The sequence below is a fragment of the Drosophila serrata genome, unplaced genomic scaffold, assembly GCF_035046125.1.
Source record: "Drosophila serrata isolate PLE 108 unplaced genomic scaffold, ASM3504612v1 contig_347, whole genome shotgun sequence".
Lineage (NCBI taxonomy): Eukaryota > Metazoa > Arthropoda > Insecta > Diptera > Drosophilidae > Drosophila > Drosophila serrata.
Genome location: NW_028257245.1, coordinates 1109980 through 1131496, shown reverse-complemented (window position 1 = coordinate 1131496; position 21517 = coordinate 1109980). Strand labels below are relative to the sequence as shown.

The window sequence follows — 21517 nt, the reverse complement described above, 5'->3', positions numbered from 1 at the left end:
TACCTTAAATAATTTATTTCTTTCTTGACATGTCTTCTAATAGTATGAAAAATCTAATCTCAACTCGCATACTTTAAATGGAGTCTTTATAAGTTAATAAATGTAAATAAATTTAGTTAATTTTTTCATAATTATTACCTCGTTAATTCATTTCCAATTTATTTTTTCCAAATAGATTTCTTCTAGACAAACTCCGTACCTTCTCCCATTTAATACCAATAAATGACCACTGTGCCTCGCTTGGAAAAGTACTCATGGGGAGGGTAGCCTGTATTTTTCGCAATTATCCTTGAAAATGCAGCATCGAGACGAGGCGAGTCAAGCTGAGGGACTGCAGGACAGCAGGACTGCAGGACTGCTGCAAGCCCGAAAGTTGTTGCAGGAAAGCGTGCCGGCGGAAATGTGTTTTTGCTGGGTGTTGAGTGACTGCGAATAATTTATTAGCTGCGTGAAAAATAATTTATGTTGAGTTCCTCCCCTCCTTCACCTCCTCCTGCTGCTCCTTCCGCTTTATGCACATATTTTTTTATGCACTCTCGGTCGGTGGGCGTGACGGATGGGCGGTTTTAGTGGGTTAGTTTTGGTCGGGCAATCGGTCAACAGATGCATTTCTTTGAAAATTAAACAATCTGCCTGACAGTTTAGGGAGCATTGCTTACGGTTTGACATCCATTGGGTGGGTGTTGCTAACTTGGCTAAGTTTGAGTTTTAGCGCCACTGTAGGTAGTGTAAAATGTAGATAAAATATACATATTTTTATGTAAATTACATTCTAGGGATATATTTATATATATTAACACTAAAAGTCACATATCATATATCAAGGAAAATATATCTATCAATATCATATCATAAAATATAATCAAATTTAATATAAATCAAAATTTAGTGTATCGAAAAATTTAGAACTTAACTAAAGTTCTAATATTAATGTTATTTAGAACAAATTTTATGGTTATTCACAGATTTTATTTAAAATATATTTAAACCTAATTTACCGATTTTTCAGGAAATATCGCTTTTATTAAATGTCAAATTTTATATTTATTGTTCAGTATTCTTACAGTATCGATGAAGAGATATTTTGTCCTGAACAAAATATATTTTTCAACTGTAAAAGCTCTGCCAGGACTACCGATGTAGAGTAAAAACAAATTATAAGGAGATTCCCCTAACCCCCAAAACCCCACAATAACTTTCATAAATAACAATTTTAGTTAAAGTCTGATATTTTATTAATTTATAATTATTACTGGAGTACGAATACATTTCACATTTAAAAAATATGACGAGAATTGCAACAAAGGTTAAAGAATTCCTAAGCAACTAATCAAAAGGCAACGCACCTCGCCCCCCTTCATCTCATGGGGATGTGCGAGTGCTCCTGCCTCCATCGGGTGAAGTGATTAGAAATACATTTCGATCGAGTTCGATTTAAGGATTACATCTAGTAACTAGGTGTGGTTGGAGGGGAGGATGCTCGAGACCTCCACACTTGGAGCACCGGGGGGAATGTCCTGTCCAGGTTCGGCTTGTATCCTGGAACTCTCACTTCGTCTTGGCGCTGCGTAAATTCGATGCGGAGAGCACGGACCTCGGTGGAGGTGGCCGATCCAGGCTGTCCATGTGGTAGCGTCGCCCCGAAGTCTCGTTCTTCCTGCCCAAGCGGCTTAGGGTACTGGCACTGGTGGCTCCATTATGTGGTGGAGGCTTGCGCGGCAGTGTGGACATCTAGAGATGTAAATAAGAAATATAGAGGAACATTAGAATCTTCTTTCAGTATATATTTTTTAATGAGAAAAAGATGCATTTACTTTAACTTGTAATTCTAAATCACCATTTAATTTAAACTCTTCCACCAGCTTACTATATTTCCTTAGGAATGCCATTAGCTTATTTGTCCAACATAATTTGTTGATCAACTTTATTCAGCTAATGACCCACCAGAACCTGTTGCAAATTATAGAAGCTTATCGACTAGAAGACTAAAATTATAATTTCTAGAATAAATAAGCCTGCCTCGGAGTTTCTCTTTCACAGATTAAGTTTAGAATTTGAGTAGGGAATTCCTAATAAGTTCAACAGGTGTCTCGGAAACCCATTAATTGTGTTACTTTACACAGAATGGATATAGATATTCCCTAAGATATGAATATCTTTATTAATAAATAATATATTCCAAGCAAAAAACAAATAAATAAAGATTAGTAACTATTTAAATTCTAAATTTGTAATAGGATTAAAAGTAAATTACCCTCTTGTTCTGCTCCTGCGAATAGTTAATCTCATATCCCTCGCTGATGTGTTTGGGCTTCCATGGAGCCAGCATGGAGACAGACCGGGACACGGTGCGGGTCATTGGCTGCAGAGGGGGCGGCTGCTGCGGCGACTGCTTGCCCTTGACCCGGCGAAGGTCATCGCGCGACATTGAACGCCGTCGCAGATTATATGGCTGTGGGATGTCACCCACTGTGGTGGCGTGCAGGTAGACCACACTGCGTTGGCTGTGCAGGCTGGACTCGCCCTCGGTGCCGGAACTCTCCGCCGGATAGCGATCCCTGGAAAGGACACTCATATACATTCCGAAAATATTGAATCCCAACCTGGCCAAACTCACCTGCCAAATCCCAAGTTCTCCTGACCCAAGCTATTGAGCAGACCCCGTCGCTCGGCACTGCGGGCCGGCTTCGGGGGTCCCAACAGCAGCGGACGATCCTCGGACCTACGGGGTCCATCTATCGATCTCTCCAGCGACATGGCCCGCTGTGCCACTGTGCTGCTCCTCTTGTGTCGCTCCGCTGGCTCCGGCTCCGAGCCGCTCTCCGAGATGTCGTGCAGCTCCCGGGAGCGTGAGTAGTGGCGCCGCTTGCGGAAGTCCACCTCATCGCTGCCATGACCGTTGTCCAAGTGCTGCATGGAGCTGGCCCTTTGCCGGCTGCTATTGCCATTGGTCTGGCTGTGACTCTGGCTCTGGGCCTGGGAAGTTGCTGCCTGACCGGCCAGCGTGTGGCGATAGTCCCGGGCCAGTGGCGGTGGACTGCGATCCAGGTGATAGGCACTCTGCGAGTGCTTGGACTGGCCCAAGGACGGACGACTCCTGGAGAGGGCAGAGGATTTGAACATTACATATTATATTCATTTATATATTTAATATTAAATAAGTGTTCTCCTTTTTTAATATGTTTTGTAGACAACATTGAGATATTCGTTAGGTCCTTAAACCCGGATGCTGGACAGCATTTGTTCAACATTCCATGATTTCAATCCAAACCTATCTTAGGTTTTAAATCATATCTCACCTGGGCATACTGGTGGCCTTGGAAATGGTTGGCGGATTCGAATCCAGATCGGTGTCGCCAAAGAAGCGCAAATTCTTGGCTGGCGCCGCAGTCGTATTGCGTTTGGTCCTCTTCAGGCTGGAAGTGGTCTCACTGTGTCCATTGACGGATACATTGAGCTACGAGCGAATATATAGTTGTAATTATATTGAAAAATATTTGAAATATATGAAGAAATCCCACCTCCTTGGGACTGCTCTTGGCCCGTCGGTCCAGCGACCTGAACCAGCTCGTTTTCTCGACCTTGGCCGGCGTGGTCTCCTTGGCCTTTGGCTGCTTCTTGGGTGGCTTGTCAGCGGGACTCCGCTTCACCAGCAGGGGACTAGCTTTGGGCGTGGACAAGCGACGTCGCATCGAGATATCGATAGTCTACACAGAAAGAAATATTTTAAATTAAGAGTAAATTTCGAAATTAATGAAGGTAAAGGTGTACATTATTATATTAGTGTTATTTTTAAAGTTTAAGTTGTCCAATCTACATTTACAATAGGTTCAATAATAGGAACTTCTTTGGGATCTTTGAAATAATAAGCAAATCATTTTTAATATATTCAAAATATAATAATAAAATTATTTGAAATTGATATTTTCGTAAGCTTAACTTCACTTTGGCGCTTGTTTTGCTTTCGCTTTCGGGTCAAAGGTCGTCCTCCCGCGCCAACCCACCGAGCAACAGGTTGCGAATGTGGGGCAGGTGGCCTTTAGGCGCTTAGGGAGGTGGTCAGGAGGGCCGTGATCACCACAATAAAGGGGCAACTTGGGGGCGAGGTAAGTAAACCCGTTTTGCCATTTGCGAATGCAATTGCGAGTCGGCGCGTTTTGGCCCAGTTGCGGTTGAAATTGTATTAGGCCTGAGACAGACACACGACATTTGGGGTATTGGGCAGGTGATTGGCCATATTGGATTTCAATTGGGAAAAAAAGAAACCTTTAGAAACCGCTATAGCTAAAGCATATATTAACTCTGCTCGGAATGTCGCACAATAAAGCCAAGATTACGCACCCACTAAGTAATTATGTATTCAAATATATGTGTGCCCAGAACCAATATAGTTTATGGCCAACTTGGGGGCCCCATAAATAAACTAACAAAATTATTGACACAAATTTCGTTCGGGTTTCTCTCCCTCTCGCGTGTGTTTTTGTGTTTATTCGTTTGGGCATGTAGAAGAATCTTTGGAATGAATGGCCAGCACTTAAAGATTTCTGCGGAACACACTTCGGGTGGCATCAGCAGCGGCATGCTCTTTTTTATTGGAGGCCTCCCAATGAATAATGGCAGCACATTGTCCCGGACAGCGGCACATATTGGGGAAAGATGCCTTATAAATGCCTTTATCACGCAAGCTTAATTTTCGGTTGCCACACCTTGGCGTGCTCCATGATCCCGGCCTGCTCCTTATTCTTGTGAACCAAAAAAACAATGAAACTCCTGCAACCTGGACTTTGGGTCTTCTCTTCATCTCATCTATAAAATCTGCTCTTGGGCTGGACTGTGATTGCAAGCATTTTGGGACGCCCACATTGAACATCCGGCAGAACGAAAAGTGGCAACATCCTCTGGCCCTCTAAGACTTTGGCCAAGAAATCCGCTCAAGCATTGCAAATTAACTCGAGGCACGCAGCAGCAACTGTTGCAGTTGCATTTGCAGTTGCAGTTGCAACACCTCGGCAACAGTAGCTGGAAAACGTTTTGCATTGGAATCTCTGGGCCCAGAAGCGAACCGAATTCGCATCCGAATCTAAGCCCAGTTTATTCAATTTCCCCCGCCTCGGCTGTCGGCTTTCTCACTGGCAAACTGGCAAACTGACAAACGGACTGACAGAGTGACAAACTGACTGGCTGCCTGAATGACAGAGTGACAGCAGCTGCGTGGGTCTCCCCCATATATATATCTACAAAAATATATCTTCTATAAGGCTTTTGTTCTTGGTTACAATTTATACAACGCCTCGTCGCCGAATGGTTTGTCGTTTTTTGCCAACTCTATTTGGCCAGTTGTCGTTTATTACTTAAGCACAGTCGCGAGTGTTTCTTTATGGTCTTGGCACCCAAAGAATCCCCCTCGGATGAGATCTGTCTCCCCCCGCTCGAGGTGGAAGTGACGTCTTGACCATTTTCGGACGCACAGCAACGCCCACGAGCTCTGGCTCTGGGGAGCAGGAAGTGATTTTGCTCCTAGATCTACCCATGGCTTACTTGTGCCCATAGTTACTCCCCCAAGTTGTAAGACCCATCGGAGCAAGTCTTGATTAATTCGAAATTAATAATAGCCGACCATGACCAAATGAGCCCGAAAAAAAAGACTCTGTGATCTTGGAGAGCTGCTCCGCCAGGGGTTAATAACCTCCAGCTGGCGCCATCAATTGAGCATTAGGCCAAAGGGGTTTGTGGTTTAAAGAAACCCCAAGAATATTCGTTATGAAACCACAAAGATTCCTTGATATTTACATATATAAATAATTCTGTTTGACTTTGAGTGATAATAATGAATAGGCTGATGTTTAGCTTCGGTCAATATTCTAATAATTGATCGTTCCAACCATTAAATCTCTTAATGAAAGCACTGTTATATAAATATATCTAATTATATAGATTATTTTGAAATTATATATTTTATTTAGAACAAATATTTTTTTCTGAACAAAGGTTTGGCGTTTAGTCTACACCAAGTTATACCCCTAAAATGTACATCCAAACTTTTGCACCTTTATATCATCTTATTTTCTTAACACTCGTTTCTCAGAGTGTTGGGGCTAAGGTCGGTGCAAGTTTTAGAGTTTATTATAATTCTAAAAAAACAAACTATAATTTTTCATGTTACAATATAGATGCGGGCTTACTTTACTAAAATACAGTGCCTGACTTCACCGGAATTATTGCAAAATGTGAGCTGTCATATAAACGAAACAACGCGAAGTTCTTTGTCTGTGGAGTTTGCCTTAACCAGGGACCTAAAGGACATCAAAGGCCACTTTTTAGTATCCCTAGCCCCATATTCAATCTTTACGGACTATTTTTCAATGGATATGGACTACTGTGAGTTATTAGAAAGCCAGCATAAAAATTATTTACTTAGGGCTTTCACCAACGATGTGCGGCGAACATCCAATTTTCCAGTGACATGTCCATTTAAAAGGGTTAGTAATAGAATGTCTGAAGGATATAAGCTTAAAACTCTTTTCTTTTAGAACAAACTCTATTATGTCAAGGAATATAGCGCCGACCTGAAGATACTACCAAGGTATACACCAGAAGTTACCTTCAAGCTCGACTTGAATGTTAGATATAATGGGAAATTTGATGTTAATTTTACTTTAAATGGCAGAGTTCTTAGAAATTAAACAAGTGTTGAGAAATAATTAATTTGAAATTAAATATATCTCAGAAGATCTGTAAAAGATGCATAATTAAATTTTGAAATGTATTTTAAACTACATAATTCATAAACCAAAAGAGTGTGCAAAGAGTTAAAAGAAACCGTCCTTAAAAGGAGTTGTGTCTAAAGCGACTACACTGTTGTTTGCCTATCAAAAACTTTGAAATTATCTTAATGTTTTATGTACCAAGATTTAATATATCGAAAATATATGAAAAATATATGGAAACACTCACCTTTGGTTCGCGTAAGGCCTCCTCGGTGTGATGCTCACGATACCGCGACCGCATCTCCTCCTCTCTGACCATGTAGCGCTCCCTTTCCTTTTCCCGCTCCTTCTCCTTCTCCTTGTCGCGACGACTCAGTGTGCTGCTGTTGCCATTGCTCATCCGATCCTTCTTGCCACTGGACACATTGCTGCCACTGCTGCGACCACTGCCGCCATGGCTACCAGCTCCTGCTCCAGCCGAGCCCGTGAACAGCTGCTTCACCTTCTCGAAGCCACCCAGCTTCTTGTTCCGCTTCAGGGTGCCCGAATCCTCCCGACTCTGGTTCTGGGACTGGGATTGGGACTGCGACTGAGAGTGCTGCTCACGACGACGCAGCGTGCTGGTGGCCACCGGATACTTGTCCAGATGCGGGTCGAAGTGGGAGCCATCGTCAATGGAGCGTTCCCTGTACACATAGCTGTGCTCGCGGCGGAGTCGGGATGGCACCGCCTGCCGTTGGATCTGGCGTTGTTGGGCGCTGTCCCGCCGCTCCTTGCGAAGGAAAGAATCACAGGCCCGAATGTCATCATGGACAGTGCGTTTGCGCCATCTGGAGGAGCATAAAATCAAGGTTTATGTTATGGAAAATCAGGAAAATATAACAATAAAATAATAAATAAATAATGTTCTTTAAGGCTTACTTACTTTGTGGTCAAGTCTCCGTTGAAGGACTCCTTGCGGAAGTCGTTCTCTATGCCCGAGTCACCCTTGTCGAAGCTACGCTGCTGCAGCTTGTCCCGCTTCAGGCTGCTCTGCCAGTAGTCCTGTGGCTCCCGTGTCTCCCGTGTCTCCCGCTGCAGCGTCTGTGTCTGGGCACGCAGCTCTGGCGAGGATCGGTATTGGTCAGTCAGCTGCGAGTCCAGACTCTTGGGCTCGTGCTCCAGTCGATCTGCCGAATTGTAATCCCTCTCCCTTTCTCCGATGCGTTCCCGATGTCGCGATTCCCTGACCTGACCATCTCGTTGGGTCTCCCGCACATAGGTCTCCTTGACGCCACCTTGTCCATCATCGTAGTACTTGGTGTGGCGGTAGCGTGAGGTCTTCTCCATGCGCGGCAGCGTGGAGCCAGTGTCCAGCTGGGATCGCTCTGGTGGGTACTCACTGGAGAGCTCCTGGCGAACGGGACGATGTAAGCGCTCTGGCTCACGATCGGGAGTGGGTCTGCCCATCTCTCGGTTCCTCTCCAGAGTGGCTCCCTCGCCGAAGCGTCTGGTGAGAATGCGGGTCTCCAGCTGGGCTCTCCGGTAGCCCAACTCATCTAGGTAGGGTGCAGGACTAACGCTCCTTATGACCGGAACAATGGGTGGTTCTGCCCGCCGCGAGAACTCGTCCTCGTAATACACCTTCCGGGGCTCATAGCCCAGTCCCTCATCCTCATCGCTAAGATTGCGGGGGCTTAGCTGCTGCCATGGCGAAGGCGAGTGACTGGGTCTGCTGGTGGCCAAGGGAACGCCATTGGATGTGGGCGAGTAGCTGGGCCTGACATCGCTGGCACGCGGAGGCCTGGCCGGGGCGAACTCCCGCTGTGGAGTGCGCACGTCGCGGTCCAGGGACGGGCGCCGGACCTGATCCTCGCCCAGATCCAGCTGGGCATAGGTGATGCCCTCGTTGGGCCTTATGTACGAGAAGGCCGGCTGGCTGATCACCGGCTGGGGGGAGAAGCGCTCCATGGACAAGCGCTTGACTAGGCCGTCCACAGTGCGACCTTTGGTGAGCGGCAGGCGCTCCGCCGGCTGCTGGGAACTATGCATATTCTCGCCGGATCTGGCCTGCAGTGTCTCGATTCTATCTCGGATACCCGCCGAAATGGAGGGTCCTGCTCCTGTTCCCGTTCCTGTACCTGGTCCTGGTCCACTTGAGAGCAGGGGTCCGTCTATCTCCGCCTGGGAGCGACTCCTGGCCAGCAGCTCGTTCAAGCCGCGACCACTCTCATCCTTCTCGCGTGGCGTGACGGCGTCAGACTTGCGGCGTTCCCGCTCCCGGAAGTAATCCTTCTCAAAGAAATCCTCGCGCTGCGCCTGCTCTATAATAGGACTCAGCTGCTGCTTGGACTGGGACTGGTTGCCGTGTGCCTTTTCCTCCGATTTCCTGGCTAGCTTACTACTGCCCACATCACTCTTACTGCGCACTAAACGCCTGGCTCCGCCGTCCTCGAACCGCGGATCCCTGTCCAACTGGGGATCACTCTTGCGGCTAAAGAGACCAAAGATCGAAGGTCGTTTGACCACTGGCTTCTTGGTGGAGGCGTCACTGGCACTTCGGACCACCGGCTTGCCCTTCTTGCGGCGCGTTGGCAGCGAATGGAAGTCACTGGGTTGGCTCTGGCGCCTTTGTTTGCTCCGGAAGTTGGGTATATGGTCCCCGTTCTCGGCTTTGCTGTGATGCCGACCTGCCTGGGCGATTACCAGGGCGGCCTCCTTCCGAATGTCCGCGGGATCGATGTCCGGCGGCAACTGATGATAACTCTGCAGGTTAGCCGGTGGCTCGTATTCACTGGGACGCTTGCCTAGAGAGAGAAAAATGGGTTAAGTTTATTAATTAACTTGTTAAAATTATGTGAAATATTTATAAAAGATACATATGGGTTAGGGGGGATCTGGGTTGATGGTAAAATATGACTATGTGTTCTTTCAATATTCATTTTAGGCTTGCTCTAAATATGATAAATGTAAGCAACACATCTTCTTTACCCACTACTGATATATTCTTAGCAGCCAAATAAATTTACACTCTCTGGACATTATTTAAGATTTAAAAATCTTGAAAATGTCATTAAAATTGTAACCCATGAATATGGCTATTGTCTTAGTTCTGTGTAGACAAAAAGTGAAGAGGTTTACAGGGTTCAAATACACAATTGCAGAGGCAGTTCCGCGAACTAGTTGGCATTCATGTAAAGACAAATTAGCACATTAGCCCGGCGATGATGTAATATCTGGCCGAGGCTGGCAGTCCGGCCAGCTGTGGCCAATTCACACTTGCCAGCTGCCAACTACTAGTCGCTAAATAAGGCAGCCCGTCCCGTCCGGACCATACCATGCCATACCAATTCGGCGGGGCTCACAGATCGAGACTGCCGGCCGTCTGACAATGGATCTAGCCCACGTCCGTCTGTCCGAGAGATGGAGCCCTCAATGCTGGATGCTGAGGAAACGCTGAAATGCCAAGAGATCTGGTGGAACGCCTGCTCTGTAATCGGGCGCTGTAAGCGCTAATGGCCATTGAAGAGGCTGCTGCGGTCCCAGTTGATCTATCTCTCATAAAGATTCCTCTCCACTTCCTCACTTTTTTTTTGTTTTTTTTTTTGTTCTTTCATAATCATTATTATTTAATACGCCGAAAACAACAGAGCAACGGAGTAGCAGCAGAGGGGCCGGCAGAACGAAACAGAAACGCCAAGGAAAACGTGCCGAAACGAGCATCATCATCGCGGCTGGTCAGAACAAGATGTGCCGGCCAAGATGCGTGATCTCTCTCTAGTCGGCCAGTCAGCCCCTTTTTTCCGGCCAACTCATCTAGTTGCAGACAGAGAAAATATTCTATGTGATCAATTGGGATTAGAAATGTATATCAAGAGGGAAAGTCCAATAATATATATACATCGATAAATGCATATCGGTATCGAAATATCGAAAAGAATTTATGGGATGGGATCTAAGAGTGATTTGGAATGTATATCGACAGGAATAGTCGGATAATATATGTATAACGATATAAGTACTCATATATAGAGAATAGTAATATTACAAAATATTTCATTTATCATTAAAGTATCATAAAGTATCACATTATCAACCAAAACAATAAAATATAGATTTTTTGTCGAGGTTTTCGCCATAGTTAGGGTTCTTTAAGCGAAAAATACACAAAATTATTTATATCAGCAGTGAAATTTGTGCATTTATTTAACAGAATATCGGTTTATCTCAAAGTTTGATATGTAAGTTTAAAATATGGATTAACCCATTGATTTTAGATACGTTATGTTAGAATATCGCTGTATCACGAAGTCTACGATATCTTACGTTATCCCAAATAAATCCCAATGATGTCTGCATGAATATTAAGTTTACAGAATATCATATACTTATTTCTGTCTGCTAGAGAATAGTTCCATAAAAACTATATTAACTTCAAGTAAAATATTGTTGATAAACCAAAAAATCCTGTTTTTTTGCCGTGTAGCACACACACACATCTCAGAACTTGGAGCTCTGCGCCGAGATCTCAGATCATCGTAGCCATCTCATTTCTGTGCTGACCTTGCCCCGAGATCAACTGGACTTCTGTTTCCCCCAAACCGTTCCTCCTCAACCTGTGCCGCTCCAGCTTCGACACAGCAGTGTCCATTCACCTGCACAACCTGTCACATTCGTGGACTGAGAGAAGTGGAGCCCCAAGAACCGCTCCCACATTCGCTTCGATCCGAAACCGATTCCGAATCCGTATCCAAATCGTGCTGCAAAATGGCAAAGTGACACCGATGGCTAATCGAAATTCAAACAACAATGAATAATGACAGAGCTGGGCGTGTCGTGTGCCAAATTGGTTTAGCGTTAACAGAATGGGATTGGAAATGGGATGGGGAATGGGAATGGGAATGGGATCTCGATGAGAGATGTGAGATGGAGGCACTCCAGGTACTGAAACTATTCCCAGCGACTGTACACACATCCATCTGCGACTGCAATCAGCTGTCAGGCGATATGTGTCAAGGTGAAATGCAGTGCAGCTCTCCAAGCTCCCATGATGGCTCGATCTTGGCCAACTTACAAGGTTTCATTCGTTCATTCGGTCGTTCGCATGCCGGCGGCGTTTTTCGTATATCTTTCTCGTTATATCGGCGCAGTGTTTTGTATTATTTTGGAGGCAACAGGAAAACATAAATTCGCACTAAGCGACAGCATCAAAGAGCACTCAAGAGCCACAACCGTAAACAGAGTTCCCATAGAGACCCCGAAGACAATGATCTTGGGGCGGTTATTTTGGTGCTATTCAAGCCCAGGCAGTGAGTGCGGCATTTGATTGATTACCGAGTGCTGAGAGGCACTCATTAATCTAATCATTGATCCAGTTTATGCGGCCACGCCATCCTAACCAGCCCATAAGGAGCTGCCGGAGCCCATAATAAGTTCCACTTTGGAAAAGCCACCGCGGCGATAAAGCATCTGATCCACTTTTCCAACTGGTCCCTGCCCCTGGCCAGTGCGCCTTTCCCAGTTGCAAGTTTGTGTGTGATTTGGGTTTCAGTTTTTGGGGTTCGACTTCGGTTTCGGTTCCGGTTTTCGGCAAAAACACACTGACCAACTCCAGAGCCACGCACAACCAGCAGAAAAAAGAGTAATATCAGCCGAAATTCGACTCATATAAATAATGAAATCTGCGGCGACTTTCACTTGCCACAAAACACTGCTCTGCCAGGAGCAGGTCGTCATCGATGGCTTTGCCTTAGTTTAATGATACCGCACAGTAATTGTGATGATGCTGCGACCTCCAGTCCGCCTCATTAAGAGCAACCACAACCACAGAAGATGAAGAGCCTGATCCAGCTCTAGCTCTAGCTTTAGCTTTAGCCTCAACCCACTCCCCGTTGCTGGCAAAACGTTTTAGTTGGCTAAAATGCTTTATCCCCTGCTGCTGGCCATGTCAGTGACAAGATAAGGTCGAGGCAGTTCGCTAAATGGGAGCTCACCCGCATTCCTTTGCCCGTCTCTAGGCCCGAGCTACTGGTCTAGGCCTGCACTTGGAGAAATCTCCTAGCAGACAGCACTTCATTACGATATTAATGGGGTCCAAGGTTCACAAACTAATTGCAAGAAAACCTATAAAGCTAAAAGTCTAGAGAGGGGTCAGCAAACTTGTTAATGATTCCAAATTTCATTTCATTTTTTCCAGTGCCAGTTCGGCGTCGCTAAAAAGATCTGCGTAGGCTGCCATGGGGTATTTCAATTAACCGGAGCGCACTTTCGATTTCATTTAAGGGCCTAGACTTTGGTTTTTATCTGGACAGGTCGCATTTATTTTCCGTATGAAAATAATTTAATGCTCCTCCGCGCAGGACCTAATCACATCAAAAGCGGCATGCCGCGTCCTTGGGGCCTTGGGCCTTGAGCCTTGAGCCTGGTATGCAAATCAGCGTGTTCCATAGGATCTGAGGGCCTGTGGACCTGCAACTGTCCAATTAAAATTGCTCGCTGGCCATTCCACGGGGCAAAAGGCAAACTGGCAAATGGGAAAGGGGAACTTTCGCTAAAGAATGGCGCCCATACAAAAGACTGAGGCGACAAACTTGTTTCTCCCCCTAAGCAGCTGTCAACAGCAACGGCTACAGATCGTTCGCTGGGCGAGAGCGGATAAACAAATAACAAATCACCGAAAAGCACAAAGAAAACCGAAACATTCAACGAAAAGAAAAAATAAAGAGTTAAAGAGCTCTAAAAATAATCTGCGACTCATTTCAATACACATTTCGATAAACAAATGACGCAATCGTCTGCAATTCGAAGTGATTTTCAGTGTTTGCGACAACTGGAGTTAAGCTAAGGGATTTGATGATCGACAACTCCATTTAGGCGAATTTACCCGACATATAATGAGTATATAGATATTCCCCTAGGCTCTCTCCGTGTTCTCACTGGACACAAAACACTTCAGTTTCGAAACGAAAAGACTGACAGGCGGCGGCTAAGAACCTGACCGAGTCCAATATAAAAAGCGACTGAAAGCAATCTCAGTCGAGCGGGGCAGCCAACAACTGCGACTGCCTACGCCAATGTCACTTGAGGAAAAAAACACATACGACAACAACAAATGGTAATAATATAAGCAGAAACTGAACAAACAGCGAGAAAATAGTGCGAAATTTGTGGGCAGGCAAGCCAAAAATTGAGACTTATTAATTAAGTTTTGTTGCGCAGAGCGCGTAGAGACATAAGACGAAAATAAAACAAAATATATGCAAATGATGAATTAATAAAAAAGCATAAATGGCATTTTAATAGCAGCCTTCCCCAAAAACCCAAAGATCCAAAGATGGCACGAGAGCAGACCCCAAAAAACTAAAACCAGTTGCTACTTTGACAAAGTTCGCACTCGACACTCGGCGCTCGGAAAGCCAAATCAAATGTGGAGCTGAACGGCAAAGCAGTAGGAAACGTCGTGGCCAAATCCCATAATAATGACTTGCTCTTTGCCTAATTAAATTAATTAATTAAATGTGTACGAGAGCTCATTAGAGAGCACATCATCATAATGGGGAAATGGGTCTGTCTTACGTCTTACGCAATACTGTCTACGGGGAGAGGCCTACGCTTCCACCTCGATCCCACTTCGACTTGGCCAGAGGTGGACTTGTTCTCGTAACGCCTTTTTAATCGCCCATCTGAAATTATGTCATCATCTCGCGGGTACTAGTATGTGTGCCAGTTGATGGATGGAAGGACAACGAGTTGGCCAGGAGCCAGCCCAGTCTTGGCCTTGTTCCCTTGTATGCACCTCCCTCTCCCTCTCTCTCGCTCGTCACCTGTCCGCCTTCGAGCACATTCGGATCGAGTGCATCATCGGCTGCGGCACAGCAGCAGCTGTCGACCCGACACTCGTCTTGGCCAAATTTGTCGCTCCGCAAGGCTGAACGTGATGCGGTCCATGCGAGCGAGGCTCACCTGTGGCAGCGTCGCTGCCTCAAATTGGCTGAAATTAGTCGTCTTTTAGTTGATTTTTTGTTTCTTTTTCATTTACAGTCAACAACTTTGACTTTTGACTGCACTGTAATTTAGCAGAAAATTCACATGTTAACTTGCCGATGAAAAATGTTGCCTTGTGCCCAGCGGGCGAATAATTTTCCTCAGTTTGCCTCTTCGCTTTATCTCTCTGCTAGCTGCTTTGTTGCGTCAAAATTAAATCATCATTAAATCTGTGTTTTACACATAATTGCTTTAATTTGCATGCAAAGATAGCGACTAAGAGAGACTGAAATTAATTTTTTAACTTTAACTTAAATTACTTTAAGCGTTTGTGACTGGCGGGATTACATTGCTAATTGCAGTCCCTTTAGACGTCACGAAATCCTTACACTGGGAATACTTTTATAATTTATAACTTAAATTCATTTTATTTCATTTATTTAGTTTTTAAATATATAAATTTAAAATGTTTTCTAACGTTTTAACAAGTTTTTTTGCCATAGACTCGAGGTGAATCAAAAGACTTAGGCCACGAACTTGTTTTGAAGACCAATCAACTTTCAAACTTTGGAGTTCAACTTACGAAAATTAAAACAATAAAATACCAAAAGTCTGTCTCAATAAATTTAGCTAATTTAGTACAAAATCCTTCTTAGTTTTTAGCAAATATTACAAACATCTTCTCTAATGCAACCTCCACAGACTTGGCTAATGAATCGTGCCTGGTTGGAAGATTACCCAATCACGTTACATTTGGGCAACCTCGAAGCATTTGCCTAAACCAATTCACAATTGCAATTAAATTCGCTTACGTCAATTAAGCCAAGTTAAGCGAAATGGCAGCCATTTGAGGCAATTACGCGATCGACGGGGAAATCTGGTTCATAACCATTTAAGATCTACGCACCGAAAAGGACTTGCGGTTAATTAGCCAAGTTAAAGAGCCATAAGGAAATGCGAGAGGCAACCGGCTTTGACAGTTCTAAATTGAAAGGAATTAGCCAGTGCCTAGGTTTTTGTCACAATCAATTTTTAATTTCTTCATTCCCCGGCAGCCACAGATCGCGGCGACAGTTGCCATAAATTCAATCCGACTATGAAATAAATCCCATGTCGTTGCTGTCGCGGCTGCCAGACATAATCATAACAATAATAATATACTTGGAGACAAAGCGTCCAGCTTCGGCTTTGGTTCTAGCTCCAGATACAGATGCAGATGCAGATGCAGATGCAGATGGCTCTGCCAGGGGTCCCTCGGCCGCTCCACTCCCCTGGAGATGGGTTTTGCTGCAAAGTGATACTCCATGCCAAGCTGGGCGACTTGTAATGCCTTATAAAATATCAACTTATTTAAAATAGTCATGTGGAAGCTCTCCTCCACTCGGCGTCTATGCTGTGTGGCTGCGGTGCTGTGTGTGCGATTATTCTCAAGGTAAACTACATTTTATTGTTGGGGCGGCTTTGTTATTATTATATTTATTTTTATTGCTTTTGGCATTCGTTCTGGCTTTAGTCGCCCACCAGCGCGAGGTTTCTTTTTGTTTTTCTTTCCTCGCCTTCTCCACATACATACTACTTGTGTTTATTATTTGTCTATTTGCTCGCCAAAAAATTTGCAATTTGCAACAAAGAAAACTGAAAAGCTGAAGAGGCTCTTCGCGCTCTTATGCAAACGAAGATGGAAAGCCAAGTCTCTTGCCATAGAACTTGCTGGCTAATGAGTTGCATTCGCGTGGGTTGTTAGCGTCCATCAATGATTGACCAAAATTGGCCTACTCACACACACACACACACACAGAGTTATAGATGTATATATGCGGGTTAGTAATTTTTTGTTAGCTGGTTATTGATGAGGTTTCTGGCTTTTTGCTTAGTTTGTCATTAGGGAGCCTTGTGGCCGACGCTCTCATTCGGATGCTGATGCTGCTGCGCGTGTTGGTTATTTGCTTTTAATTTCTGGTTTTAGACATTCACTATTTGGGTTATTCTTTTACGTCGGGGGAGGGACTAGGCACTTAACACTGACCTATCCGCTTCACGTGCACATCCCGATTGAAGCTGACCCTGGGTCCTCCATTCGAAGCTCCAGTGTGATGGGGTAATTGCATCTTGTCTGAGGTGTATCCTTGTTGATCCTTGCTGATCCTTCCTGTGTGTGATCTCGCTCTGTCTTTGCTATTCTCTCTCCTGTCGTTGGGGCTTCTTCGCGAAGAATCTTCGGAAGAATTGCAACCCTAAGGGAACGCTTTGTGCGACAGTCTCATTGAACTGTTCGAGCTCTGCACATTTTCCATTTAATTTAAGGCAATTGTAAATGGATTTTAGCTGCAAAAAGAAATATAATTCTCTGAGTAAACAATACCTTGTTTTTTCTGGTTGGTCTTTGTTGTCTGTTTTCGTGGGTTATTTATGTTATTTGATTATTTTTCCCGGTGATTAGGCAGATCTTGAGTTTAGTTTGCAGCACTTTGGCCTAGTTTGTTTTTCTGTCTATTTATAGTTCGTGTTTAATTTGTTTTTAGGTTCATATTAATGTTTATGTACTGTACACATGCGAGTGTGGACGAGTGTTGGAAGAAAGTGGCATTAAAAGTAAATTAGTTATTCAATTTGGCAGGAAATAATCGAAGGGAACTTGTAGACTTTTTAATAGAAGAAAGGCAGAAGGAGAAAATGGTAATTTATTAAAAGACATTTGCTATAGAAATTCTGGAAAAATATTAATATATAAAAGTATTATTTATAAGTTAGATTATACCTCATATCTTGAGTATTCATGTTCAAGTTCTTTTGTAATAAATGAATTGTTCTTTCTTCACATGAAGTGTTTAGCTAGTAAAAATATTATTTATTTATATACCTTTCTAATGGCAATTTAAAGTGCTGTTTAAGGTTCATTTAACTTGAATTATGACACAATTTTAAGCACATTCTTTGTACCCGTAGAAAGAGTATTAACATGACAGCAGTCAAAAGAATAATTGCCAATTAATTCTCATTCTGATTCCGAATCCAACGCTCACTCTGACAGATCCCTCAGTTTCGGCGGGTGTGGGCACAATCGAATTGAGTTTTTTCTTTTATAAAAATTGTTTACTTTTTTGTTCTTATTTTTTGTTTCTTCTCCCTGACAATTACAAAAATAGAAACACGATGAGGGTGCCTGGGCTGCATACGAAATTCAAATAAATATATATGTGCGGGGAGTGCCTGAGCGGAGAAAACCGTAGAAATATTGATTGTGATTAAGCAAACGCGATAATATTCATATTTGAATACGAGAGTGCAAACTCTCCTTAAACAATGCCTTATGCCCGAGGACACTCGATCCCCGCCTCCACCTCCACCTTCGCCTGATCCAGCCCGGGATCCAAGCCAGTCCCAGAGATCCCCCAGAAAGAACGTCCAGTTTAGACAACCGCTCCGTGGTCACGCACCCACCCAAGCGCACACATGCAAAGACTGCAAAACGAGAGACTCCCTGGCATTACACGAATTTCGGATACCTTTTTCAGTATATTCTTGAAAATATTATGGAGATTAATGTAATTTAATTCAATGTTTTAGATAGGATCAAAGGGCTTAAAAAACACAGAAAAAACTAACATATTGTGAGAGGATAAAATCTTCAAGTTCTGGGCGTTGTTGTAAAACCTTTGAAGTCATCTACAGCACTTCATACTGAGTAAAAGAGATCTCAAATTGATTTATATAACAAAGTTAATAAAAAGTAAAATTGAAACAAAAGTAATAAAAGATTATGGATATTATAAAAAATTCTTGTCTTAATTAAAGAAAAAATAAGATATTATCAGATTCTCATTAAAGAGTAAACACCTTATTTTAGATATATTAAAATACTCACATATCTTTCATTATTTATTACGATTTAAGTAACCTAAATCCCTCTCAAAGTCTCGTAACAAAGGATTTTAAATAATCTTGAATAACCCAGAAGTTTTTTATCCCTTGAAACCTTTTGTATTGCTTAAGCTTACAACTATTAAATATTTTCAGATATTCTTACAAATTAAGTATAGCATAGAGTATTTTAAGGAGCTCTGTGGCGTGTGCAAAATGCCTGTCTATTATGGCACCTGGACAAGGACGATGCCGCCGCTGCTCATTCACTACTGGCTTACTTCCAGATCGCTCTCCTACAGGCCCCAGGTCAGGGATCAGAATCGGAGCCAGACTTAAGAGTCTGGTGCTGGGCACTGCAGCTTTCCGCTCTAACAAGCACTATCGCCCGGCTAGACATCAATGGCCAATGGTCGTCTGTCCGATCATGGGCCATGGGACGCAGATACGACGACTATCCTGGGCAGGGAAAAACGCTGCGAGCTGCCAATAAAAATCCTTTACCATATAATTTGAGTGCGCATGCGTGCGCCGCAAACGTTGATGGGAAGAGCAGCTGGACGGGAATGGTACCAAGACGAGACTGGGACTGAACTGGGACTAGGACTGGGACTTGGACTTGGACTGAGACTGTAACTGGGACTGAGACTGAGACTGGGAGGCAGGCGCTTAGCCAGATGCCGATGTCCGATGTCCGATGTCCGATTCCCGATGCCTGATGCCTGATGCCCGATGCCGATTGCCGAGCGTTGATTGCGCCATGAACGTGATTTGTTTGTAAACACGCATTATTAAGGTGTAATAAACATAAAATTTGTATCGCCTGGCGGACCTTGGAGTCGGGTCTGTACTACCTGGCATCAGCAGCAGCGGCAGCAGCAATTGTCCCCGGCCCAGGGTCTTTCAATTAATCTAAAAAGTAGGAAGCCCCCACTCCTGGACAAGAGACCATTCACAGCTCTCAGAGCATTTGCATGCGTCTGCGGAGTTGGCGTTGGCTAATTTTCAGACAAATTATGCGAAATTATACAAATTACGCCCGTACATGTGAGAATGAGAATGGGAATGGGAATGGGATTAGATTATCGCGCGTAGAGCAAACAATTTAAGGTCCGCCACTCCGCACTCGGCGCCTAGAACAATAATCGTTCTGAACTTGAACTTTAACACGGCGCGGTAATGATAGGAAACCCCAAGCCCAAAGAACCCCACCCAAGTCTGCAGCCCCATCACCATTCCAATCCCCATTCCAAGCCCCATTCCGATCCCCAATCCACTCCCTATTCCAATCCCAATGAAGTGAAACCAAAAGTGCTCAGCAAAGCAAACAAAAGTCTCGCCAGTTGCCCACTTTGCGTGTGTTCTCAGCGCCGCGGATTGGATCTGACCTCTGGGGTTCAACGGGGTTCACTGGGAGAAAAATGTACTCCCAAGAATATAAAATTTCTTTCTTAACAGATTTATAAATTATAAATATCGAACAAACAAAAAAACAGGGAAAGGGAAAAACCCTTCCTAAAAGGAAATTCCTACTTACAAAAACATCTTCTCTTAAATATTATATACCTCTCACAACTATTTATTTTCTACCTTACCTTATTTTCTACCTACCTTAGTTTAATTGTAATTAAGTAGATTTATATATATTTGAGTTAGTTTAATTCTTGAGTTTTTCTGATATTTATTGCATTTGCAATATATCCAAATAAGAAAACAAATCTCAATAGATCTTTTCAATAGATAGATTTATTCTATTTCTCACTTCTTCGACAAGAATATTTTATAGCAAAAAATTAAGTAATGTATTTAACAGAATTACCTTTAAGTAATAAAGTAAATTATTTGATACATTTTAATAATTAAAAATAAATATAGTTGCAGAAAGATAAATAACAGAAAGAATTCGACTAATTGAAATAAAGAAGTAAATTACTTTATCTATAACACAAAGAAAACATCTGTTAACATAATTTATACCTTAATATAATTTCAATTAAATATTATACATTATTTTTCTCTGTGTACCTCTAAGAGCGGCCTTTTCGCATAGAAGTGAAAATGAAGGTGTAGTCCAATTTGTAAGTATGGCCAAGCCCTGTGGCCATTCAAAGTCCATGTTATGCAAAGATCAGAGCACAGTCCCGTCCGCCTCTGCGACTGCCGACTGTTCGACCAGCTCTCTGCAGCTCCCCCTGGGGAATTCTGGACACTGAGAGCTCCTCTGGAGCTGCTCTCCAAAACCTACTCCCTCTGGAGACCAACTGGACGTTGTTGTCTAGCGTTGGCCACATTTTTCCATGCGTGCCTTGCCCCGCCGCTCAGCGGCCGCTTTGTTGGTGGCGCTCGTCCGCGTCTTCGACTTTGGCAAATACTTAATTGCATTTCGATATCTATGCCCAGGCATCTGTGAGTGAATGCCGCTAAGGCCTCAGCGGGCCAATACCCAATGGCCAATACCCAGTACCCAGTACCCAGTACCCAGTACCCAGTACCCAGACAGCCAGGACGCGCAGACAGGCAAAGAACGCGCCGGCGCTGTCTTTGGCCAGGAGTCCGCAAAGTCGAGAATGAAGAATCGCGTTTGGGCCAGGCTCGAAGCAGGCCTTAGACGGGGGGAAGAACTATCTTTGCGTTGTTGTGGGTATTGTCAGGTCTTACAACTAAATTCCCCCTGAGCCGAGCGCTTTACTAAGGAAATTAGTAATTGCTACTCCCATTTAGAGACATCTAAGCGGCCCATCTACGAGCATGTTGTACGTGTGGCATTCGCCTCTATGATGACGATGACAACTTCGCCGCTCTCGGAGATTGTCCAGCGCCCACTCACAATAGCTGGCATGAGCAGGGGCGTCCCGGGGGGGAAATAGTAACAACATTAATTGCTTTAGAACTTTGAGTTATCTTATTTATATTGCTACCACTTCCGCTTTCACTTTCAGGTGACTTTTTATACCTTTAAAACGATTTCAGCTACTTTATCTGCTCTG

The 21517-nt window shown here is 43.8% G+C and overlaps 1 protein-coding gene across 3 annotated transcripts in view; it reads right to left on the bottom strand.

Moving 5' to 3' along the window:
- Positions 1–1211: 1211 nt before the first annotated feature.
- The window catches only part of blo (bloated), a 28406-nt gene continuing 8100 nt past the window's right edge, over positions 1212–21517 (bottom strand). Inside the window, exons 3-10 of one of the 3 annotated variants that reach the window (XM_086838292.1) lie at positions 16696–16994; positions 7633–9493; positions 6955–7537; positions 3522–3707; positions 3300–3457; positions 2618–3097; positions 2255–2558; positions 1212–1731 (exon numbers count right to left, since the gene is read on the bottom strand). In XM_086838292.1, coding sequence (XP_086694418.1) covers positions 1549–1731; positions 2255–2558; positions 2618–3097; positions 3300–3457; positions 3522–3707; positions 6955–7537; positions 7633–9493; positions 16696–16777 — 3837 coding nt within the window. In that variant the 5' untranslated portion in view covers positions 16778–16994 and the 3' untranslated portion in view covers positions 1212–1548. Of the gene's footprint in view, positions 1732–2254; positions 2559–2617; positions 3098–3299; positions 3458–3521; positions 3708–6954; positions 7538–7632; positions 9494–13569; positions 13722–16695; positions 16995–21517 lie in introns of those variants that run through there. The other 2 variants (XM_086838293.1, XM_086838294.1) reach the window with 2 other exon arrangements.